Here is a 10476-nt window from a genome sequence, read left to right as displayed (position 1 = left end):
AATATCTCAGATATAGCTTGATATGTTGTACACGGTTTACTGAAATATGATATGTGAGAGACTTGTGTCACGCTGGGATATTGATTGCCAGTTGAATTCTATTTTCAGAAGAAGATCGGAAAACAGATTTTGACAGACAATGCGTAGAACAGATGTAGCTAGAGATAACATTTCGTCATTCAAAATAACATTTTTATTCTTATATATAAACCGCGCTTTTAAAGAACGGATGTTAACAGGAAAGGTAATGGAAATTGGCGGATGACATATGTTTCCTGGTTTTCACTTACATCGTCGATTGGAAAGAAACTTCAATATGCCGTTTATTATCAATGTCAACGGAAACCCAAGCTTTGAGACTGGGTATTATTTTACTCAAGCTAGATTTAAATTTCCTTTAAATGCATCACTGTGCCTGTCTGCATTCTGTAACTATCAGATAAGCTGAGTCCACAAAAGAATACATATTGCGTTTGTTTTAACGAGGATACAATAAGCTAACTCTGATATGCAAAATGGTCAACAAAGATACAATGGAATAAATATTCATGCAAACAACAGTTGGTTGTTTGTCGCATTTACAAAAAGGTGTCATATATCACCACCTTTGATTATTCTACTTACTGATTCTTTCAATAAAGAGTATTATTCTGACGCAATAACATTATGGCTTTGATTGAATTTTACTAAAATGTTGCGCATCAACACAACTTCAGTGAATGGTCAGGTCGACATTTGCTGAAGACATTAAGATACATTAGAACGCCCTCAGACACTTGAACAACTATTTTCCTTTCAACGTCTTACCCAGCTTTAAATGAATGTGAAATGAATAGGCGATTTAGTCACGTGTTTGAAATTATTCTAAATTATACACTTTTACAAATTTTGTTATATGTTCTTCATTTTGTGCACAATGGTTTTATTGTCAAGCTTGTGTTTTCATGAGAGCCCTTAACCCTGCCACGCATTGTGAGATAATTTGTCACGCACCCCGCCATCACCGTAAACAAACGAGTATATATAGAGTACAAGGCTTGCCATCGCAAATAATGCAAGCGCAATTTATAAACTGTATATTTTGAAAATAAACAAACAAACAATCCATCTTGTGCTTCGAAACAAAGGCAGAATGTCGGGGCTATTTGGACAAAAAATCTGAGCGCCATGCTCCTGAAGCAGCTGGGACACGTTCGGATAACCTAACGAAAGTAATGTGAATACAGGGTCAACTACAGATCACGTGATATGAAGTGTTGAGCTGTATTTTACATCATATTACAGGAAGTAGTAAACCTCCTGTCGTTGCACTGTGTTGTACTTGGTTGGCACTTTCACCATTTTTTTACTGTAAAAGCGGTTTTGGATACAAAAGTATTCACTCTTCACAGATGATGACTTATCAAGCAACAACATACGTCTTCGTTCTGGTCACGCTGATCGGTCGAGTTGTCGGTGTTACCGCAGGTATGTGTGGGAAATCAAACTGGAACTGACATACGAAATAACTATGAATTGTACAGTATATTTTTAGCTTCAGCAAATACTTACACTGTCAGCGAATGGTATTATATCTACATTAAGTTTGGCTGATAGTTCAGTCCGTTTTTGAATTAAGGTGACCTTAAGAACAATCATTTTGTATGGTTTGTTGTGATCTTGTCTTCGCGACCTGAAGTGACCCGTTTTCGTGACCCATATAATCTGTTCACTGTACTCTACCTTTGTCGTGTGTGAAAATGAATGACCTTGGATTTCACCTCAGAGCGATGTTAGGAAGAATAATTAGAGTGTTCATGTCAAATTCACTTTGACATGCTAGCAGTCTGATGTTTATCGGTAAAATCAAATGAAGACAGTCTCCACGAGGATTAGAATTTGTGGACTACATGCCAAAGAAATATCACATTATTGTGAGGTTTAAAGTGAATCTTGCCTCGAATCTAGTCCCTAGTAAGAAATCAATTGAGTTGGAAACAAATCTTGCCTCGAATCTAGTCCCTAGTAAGAAATCAATTGAGTTTGACACAAATCTAAGAATAAATATGCGTATCCAATTTAACCGAAAGACATTACCCTCCTTATAACTTACAGTAGTTTAGGATAGGAATTTCGCAAAGATATTTGCAGACAGTGACCTGACAAAGCGCCACCAACAATATCCTTTCTCGTAATTGTTGATGAAGATGCTTTGTGGAAGGCTATTTTGTCTGAAGTCACCGTAACAGGTTTTTCATTTAGAGACCAGGGTGTGTAGGTGATTTGCTTGAGAATGTCAAAGACAAAATATCAACGCCAATCAACGTCATTGACAAAAACGGCTTTATAGCAGCTGAAAACTGTGGATACTGGAAAAATATTAGTACAGAATACTTATAACAGAACGTGTATTTCAGTACATGTTTAGAAAATATCTATTAAGAGATCAAGATGGCGCCATTTAAGTAATTATTCAATTAGCTTTTATTAATTAATAATTTGTTCACCTGTAAAATATTAAATACGGCAATGCTCAGATGAAAAACGTATTTTCTCGAGTTTATGATAGGCGTTAAAAGGAATTGTTTTCTCCAAAGTTTGCCGAGGAGGAGGTTTCATACAGCGTCGTTTGAAAGGAAGTCCTAAGCTTTACGGAACGAAACATATGTCGTATCTCCTGTCTGTTCAACTATAAAGTTTACTATCAATAAAATGTACTGTATTTGTTAATATCAGTGGAAGATAATTTATATGAATCAGATAATCGTTTGTTGTACCTTTACTCATATTCAGATACTCTGCTTATTATAAGTGTGAGCTGTACACGATCGATAAATAAAGCAGAGAAATAGAATTTGCTTCATTCTGACGTTGACACAGTGTTAGCTGGGCTTCTTAGTCAGAAATTCACTAATCTATTTCGTATCATTCAGATTCGGCAAATGTTCGATTGGTTGACGGAGATTCACCCTACGATGGTCAGGTTGAACTGTACGACAAGACATTGGATAAATGGCTTCCAGTCTTGTATAAAGGTTATGACCTTTATAGCGATTGGAGCCTTGATGAAGCAGACATCGTCTGCAGGGAATTAGGTAAGGTTGTACAGAATATCCTTAATCAGAGGAAATCTTAAGATATTTATGTATATATTATCAACTACAATCTATGAATGAGTTACCACAGAGTGACTAAACGGCAAGTCTTTGGTACGCTGCCATCCCATTAACAAGCCATCGCCTTGTCTCATGTTTATACTTTTAAGGCCATATTTACTTGACACAGTAATGTCATGAATTCAGGATTTAATATAAAACATTACAGTATAATCTGATTATAGAATAGACTGAGTAACATGCTAATTCCCTTAACTGCTAGGTTGAACATCAACACCAAAACCAGTTGGCAAACCTCAGTCTAGAATTCACTTTTAGAAATTATGTTATAGCGTTTATTTGATTCCTCAAAATGACCAAAATCAGCAATCGCCCAGAGGGCTAGTTCATAAGACTGAAATTCTGTATATGTTACATATCAATTACATTATACAGCTTTGTGCACAAGAGACAAGATTATTGAGGGTTAAAGTTGATTTGAAACCTTTATAACACAATTCAATAGCCAGAATTCACCAGTGTATGTTCTTACCGTAATTCTGTATTCAAAAGTCGCCAGGAAAACCAATCGCCTCAGTCTCTATAATTTGTACCGCACGTTACATTGAAGTATTGCAGATAACAGATTTTTAAATGCTATAATAGTTGTACAGTGTATTCTTGTAAGTTCAAAACGAGTCTTTACACAAAGGCATGAAAATATAATCTACGAATTTGTGATTATGGTATGGTTGTATAATCGTTTATTTGTTTTGGCATTTACAGGATTTCCCGGGGCGATGTGGCGTGCACAAGAACTCGGTGCTCTGAGAGAAGATATAAGGCTCCGCGTTTATAACATCCGGTGTGAAAACAAGGCATCTCTCGTTGACTGTTCTTACAAAACTGGAGACAAACCTGAAGACACAGCTGCGGCTAAAGTGAGATGTTTCTGTACGTTATGAGCTATCATCTAAAATGTATGAATCTCCCACTTTTAAAATGTTAAAACATGAAGAGAAAAATTAAGATAAAGGTAACACCGAAATGTCTTGAACGGTCGCTTTGGTAAGGAATAGAGATTGAATACATAGCTAAATTCCTAGCAGGAGCTTTCCAGCAGTTTCTTTTCCCACGGCGTTTGTTTAACAACTTTCACATGTGTCGTAGTAATTCTGTGAGAGAAACAGCCTGCCTAGGACAATAAGAAATGTAACTCTAAGAAACAAATTGCAAAAAACCTTCAAATCCTAAATTCCATGTATACGTTTCGCGTCATTTCGATCACACCGTCAAACATTGAATATTTGAACTTCTTTCCAAGTTACTTCTCACAGGCTATAGAGTGACATCATCTTCTCTTACACTATCTCTGGAGTTTTTCAGTATATCCATAAGGAATATAACAATTATAATTATTTATTTGCTACATTAATACTCTATCAAATATTTATACATAGCCTGAGAAACACATGTATGTATGTATGTATGTATGTATGTATGTATGTATGTATGTATGTATGTATGTATGTATGATGATATATATATATATATATATATATATATATATATATATATATATATAATATATGTATATATATACGCTGTACATCAATTTGATGTATTATCAAATAGAGTACATTGCCTTCGTAAATACATGATACCGTTTCTGTGCACCCTTCTTACAATAACTCGGAAACCAGATAATTGATTTATATATATATATATATATATATATATATATATATATATATATATATATATATATATATATATATATATATATATATATATATATATATATATATATATATATATACATTGATATTGATATTTCATGTTCTTGTTCACAGATGATGGGTATTGTGGCCGGTATGAATATCGTTATATATCGGTACCTGCGCCTTACATTACCGATAATAATTTGACAATCCAGGCATGCTTGCAATATTGTACCAATGAACCTGGCAATCACCGTTACATTGGCTTACGTCGAGGCAATAGATGTCACTGTATAAATGACGTATTAGACTTTGAAAAAAGAGACATAGGCTATGGATGGGCATGTTCTGGTGATGACGCACAGGTTTGTGGGTCCCGGAAAGGATATGATATATATTTAAGTAGGTATCAATGATGACATGTTTACCTTGCCTGCATACTATCATAAAGAATGTCATTAAATTGCAAAATATTACAATAATACTCTCATGACCAAGAGCTGTAGTTATCACAATCGTTTTAACATTGAAGATCAACTTACAACATTACGAAGCATTTGCCAGAGTATGATTAGTTTTTTTCATGTATCAATCCATTTATTTATTCTGTTGTTCGTCTGAATTTATTTAATCAAATAATTCCTGTTTTCTTTTTTCCCCGAAGTCTCTTGCGGGTTAAAAAATCTGCAAATTAGGCGAGTCAGATACAGTTAATAATTTTCATATTCGACTGAACATTAAATCGACACCTCTGCATTGTCTTACAACTTCACACAGAACATTGCGGAGTATGTGTATCTTACTCATGTACTAGAAGCATTTGCCGAGTCTCCAACAAATGTTATTAAACTGGCTTATGTAGTTGAGTCGCACTACGAGTTTCAGCTTGCCGTATATAAACTTCTCATCTTTATAGAATAACCCTGATTCCACAGGTGCTAGTTAACAGTTGGACTGCTTAGCCCGAACTTCACTGCCCTTGTTCCATCAAGATGCAAGCCAAATCTAACACGGACATAATGTAAACTTCACCTAAACGAACGAAATCTCTTGTTTTAACTTTCAGCATTAATTGGTGCCCGTGGAGGTCACGTGTACCTGAATGAAATGACAACCATCTACTCACCTGGATTCCCTGGCTCCTATTCACCCAATGAATCATGCTCATGGACTCCAGAGACTTCGACAGATGGAGTGTTAGGAACCGAATTAATCTTTTTAAACTTGGGAAGACACGACGCACTTGAAATATCTGAATCCTCCGATGTAGGGTGGCATTATTTTGAAAATCTTAGTACACCAATTTATTCTTGTTCAAACAAAATACAACTTTCCTTCGTTTCTCGTACAAGAAACTTGGCAGAAGTGTCCTTCATCGTAAAGTTCAGAGGTAACTGTAAATTTCATATGGAAGCCGACAATATCAGATACTTAATTAGGAAAATTTCAACTTCATTTTGTTTTTTTAAAGTTATTATTACCATAACACTGTGAAGTTCTCAATTTTCGTCGGGTGCACATATGATGTAAACTGTTCAACTTTGATGAAGAAAAACATTCTTTAATGATACTATAAATTTTTAACTCTCAATTCCTATCTTGGTTGTTGCATCTCAAGGGGGAGTTTTGAACCATGTAGAGTATTCAGAGTATCCCAATCTTGACTCATTTACTAAGCACCTTATTCCAATCTACCTACCTGTTTTATTGAGTAGAGGCCATTCCTGATTGCCGATCACCATTCAACGTGACCGACCAAAGCGTGATATTTGAAAGTTTTTGTCCATATTTTCATGGGGATGTTGTATCCATAACGTGCAAGAGAGGTTATGAGTTGGACAGTGTTCATGGAAGTATAGAATGCCTTGAAGATGGGAAGTGGAATGACACTGTGCCACAATGTGCCGGTAGGTAAATCAGATAATTGTATAGGAATCTTCAAGGCTCAGGTGACATTTCCTAGAACAATTCCAATCATTAATACTTATGTACCACACAGTTTACTTTCTTCGGAACGGGCCTTTACCATCGATATGTGCACTGCATTGTAATACCAATACAGTATGCCGTAACGTTATATCAATGAGCACTTATAATCAGGGCTATTCTTGTCGTTTAAGTATCTTGTTATCAAAGGAATTAAAGAGAAAGTATTTCGTCATAGATATTTATGTATGTGGAATACAACTCAAAATGGGAGCAAATAAAGTCTGTACACTTATCTGACCTTACGTGCTGCACCTAATTTTAAAAAACAAATCTCCTTGAGTAAAGTGCCGTGATTGAAAGCGTAGTAGGGAGCATTCGTTTTTTACTTGGAGAGTGTCGATGGAAATCAGGGGGTTGACTTTTACATAATCGATTTTACGGGATGGACGTCAAATTTTACAATCAATGAATGGGGTCAAATTTTACGAAAGTTTGTATCGATTTATAAAAAACCCAAAAAACAGAACATTATGGCCAGCGATGGCATGATTTTCGCTGCGCGGACCTAAGAAAAATCATGAAACTATGAACAATATTTTCCCCATATAAAACAAGCTAGATGTGTGTATTTATAAACACTTGATAATTGATATAAATGAAGTTGAGTAGACTTTGGTGTAAACAAGTCCATATGTGTTCAAGAAATTTAATTTTTAAATTTCACTGGAATGTTGATTCACTAGAACAATTTTTACAATAAAAAACTAGCTTAATCTGCATATTTATTGATATTAAAAAACATAATTAGTCTAGAGTGGTTACAAGTCCATGTGCATACAAGAAATGTGATTTTGGAATTTCACCGAAATATTGATTCACTTTACATGGTAATCTATGAGGAACCTTCGTATAATTTATTTGAAATACCAAACTAGCTAACTCTGTGTATTTATGGATCTTTAACAATTAATATAAATGTACGTGATGAGGATAGTTGTTCGAAACAGCAGATGTAAACAACAAATATGATTTTGGAATTTCATCATAGTGATTATTTGTTAAGTTACAAGGATTCTTTGGGAGTTCAAAGGTCAAATGAGACATTACATGTCAATTAATATATTATTAATACGGACTGTGACATCTGGAGGTAGGTTACTGTTTTCTGTTAATGGCAATGGGGGAGGGTCACTCTTTTTCTTCCAAACACTTTGTAAGTTTAATACATACTTTGACAGCTCAAAACTGTTCTTATATTTCTCGTTATGGAATGATCGTATGTGGTTAGTGAAGCGAGTCTTGAAGGTGTTATCAGTGATGCCGATTTAAACCTTCTCCGTGTTTGTTCTCTGTTGATACTTTGGCCTTGTAAAACACGCCTTTGACTTGACAGTTACCCTTCACGGGGCATGCAGACTTGACCCGGCAATTACAATCCGCTGGTTGATCCTTACGCCAAAGCTTCACTAACCACATGCAATCATTCCGTAACGAGAAATATAAGAACAGGTCTGAGTTGTCAAAGTATTATTGAACTTAAAAAGTAAGGACCAAATCTTTGACATTTCGTGGTCAATTATTGACAAAGCATCGAGCTACTGTAACATAAGCAAGCGATGTCATCTTTGAATATCAGAAAAGCTGCACATTGTTAAAGCTGACAAATCTACGCTGTTAAACAAGCGCTCTGAATTGGTTTTTAAAATCTCGCCACCAAAACAAATATTATTTATCAAATTTTAACACCACCTACGAATAGAATGGTACGTCCCAAACATATAAATGAGAGTGTTGCCTAAAATGTTTTCATTTCTGTCTGAAGATTGCAAGATGCATGAAACTTAAGTAACATATATTATTACATTGTATTTGAAGTATTGTGTATTTATATATATATATATATATATATATATATATATATATATATATATATATATATATATATATATATATATATATATATATATATATATATATAACCGTACTCTCTGTGCCCAAGTTCAGAGATTGCCATAAAGCCATTATGGTGATAACCGGGAGGGCACATTGTATACATTTTGTATATCTGTGTATATATATATATATATATATATATATATATATATATATATATATATATATATATATATATATATATATATATATATATATATATATATAGCTTGACAAATGCCTTGACAAATGCAACTCACAACATTTGGAAGAGAATGGGATCACCAATGCAAACAAACTTTATATTGTTCATCGTTAACCAAATTTATTTTGACAATTACCGCAGAAACACCCAAGACTGGATCTATAATCGGTAAGTATGAGTTAAAGTTCAGGGCAGTCAACCGATAATATCATTGAAGTGGCGGGGTCGTTCTTTTTAAAGTTATAAAATAGGATATATATGATGAGATATTATTGATAGGCATCATAAATCATTATATTACTTAATTTACATGTTTTTTCCTCCAATTTTTGATATCGTTGAATGGAAAAAATGACTTTCGAGTCACGGCTGAACTCTTCGCAAAACGCCTAAAGTTCTATGTGAAATTACAATATTGATAAATATAACCAATAACAGTCCAGTCATATGATCTTACTGCAAACGTATTCACTTACTGTTGTGTGGAACGTATCAAAACATCTAGGAACCAGGCAAGTTTTAAAGTTTAAGTGTTTGTTGTGCCTTATTTAATTCTTGTTCGTCATTTTTTCAGGTGCTTTAGTGGGTACATTAGTGACAGTTGTCGTCGTAATGACTGTTGCTACTCTCCTGGTGGTCTTCATTCGCAAAAGGTTTGTGGTAATAATAATAAAGCAATTTGATCCTGCGTAGACATCAAATGAGATTTGGGAAACCCTCAATTAATAATTAAAATTTCAAAGCTAATGCTCGTAGACATAGTGGCTAATTGCGTTTTTGCTCATTCTGTGTGACATAGTTTTGTTATTCACACCACGTTTTTCCTACTATGTATGTATGTATGTATGTATGTATGTATGTATGTATGTATGTATGTATGTATGTATGTATGTATGTATGTATGTATGTATGTATGTATGTATGTATAGGGATTGATGGGCATATCGGTACAGTTTGTAAAATAATACGAATGTTGAATTGCGTTTCTGACTAATTATCATCAAACTCTCACAGGATGTCTGGTGAATTACAACAAAGTACTGTACTAGAATATTATGAAGTCTCCGATTTTCAGCGATATGAAAATGTCAGTACTCGTGACAGATCAATTGATCCAGTGTCCAGTCAACAGCAATATAACGTGGAAGATATCAACGATGAAACAGAAAACAGACAGAGGAAGCAATATGGAAATGTGGACAATATAGCATACGAGTCAGCCGGCAAAGGCGAAGACAACATCTACACAGAGATAAGTGATACTGCAGCAACTGATAGTTGAGGACTGGTCCGGACAATTCCATTGCAATTTTCAGATATAACATGGCAATTTCATATGTAACATGGCAATTTTCAGATATAACATGGCAATTTCATATGTAACATGGCAATTTTCAGATATAACATGGCAATTTCATATGTAACATGGCAATTTTCAGATATAATCAACATTGTAATGATGGTGGCATTAGAAGCTCAATGGACAGTGCATTTAGTTTATGATTTAACAACAGAAAAGGAAAACAGTGATTACGGTGTTCGGAAGGAACTCTTCAATAATGTAACATATGAATGAGCTGCTCGGTGCCCGTACTTAGAATGATGAATGATGTTT

General features: G+C 34.5%; 2 protein-coding genes across 2 annotated transcripts; both read left to right on the top strand.

The window, feature by feature from the left end:
• Positions 1–1291: 1291 nt before the first annotated feature.
• LOC139152122 (antigen WC1.1-like) lies at positions 1292–5211 on the top strand. Its single transcript, XM_070725249.1, has 4 exons — positions 1292–1467; positions 2913–3074; positions 3861–4028; positions 4928–5211. The coding sequence occupies exons 1-4, from the start codon at positions 1392–1394 to the stop codon at positions 5209–5211; spliced, it is 690 nt and encodes a 229-aa protein (XP_070581350.1). The 5' UTR covers positions 1292–1391.
• A 512-nt stretch (positions 5212–5723) lies between these two features.
• Positions 5724–10218, top strand: LOC139123071 (seizure protein 6 homolog). Its single transcript, XM_070689087.1, has 5 exons — positions 5724–6185; positions 6511–6702; positions 9003–9029; positions 9436–9514; positions 9876–10218. Exons 1-5 carry the CDS (start codon positions 5903–5905, stop codon positions 10141–10143), a joined length of 849 nt encoding a protein of 282 aa, XP_070545188.1. The 5' UTR covers positions 5724–5902; the 3' UTR covers positions 10144–10218.
• Positions 10219–10476: the final 258 nt, after the last annotated feature.

Source organism: Ptychodera flava, chromosome 1, assembly GCF_041260155.1.
Source record: "Ptychodera flava strain L36383 chromosome 1, AS_Pfla_20210202, whole genome shotgun sequence".
NCBI lineage: Eukaryota > Metazoa > Hemichordata > Enteropneusta > Ptychoderidae > Ptychodera > Ptychodera flava.
The sequence above is the reverse complement of the archived record's forward strand: the minus strand, read 5'-3'. Positions and strand labels throughout refer to the sequence as shown.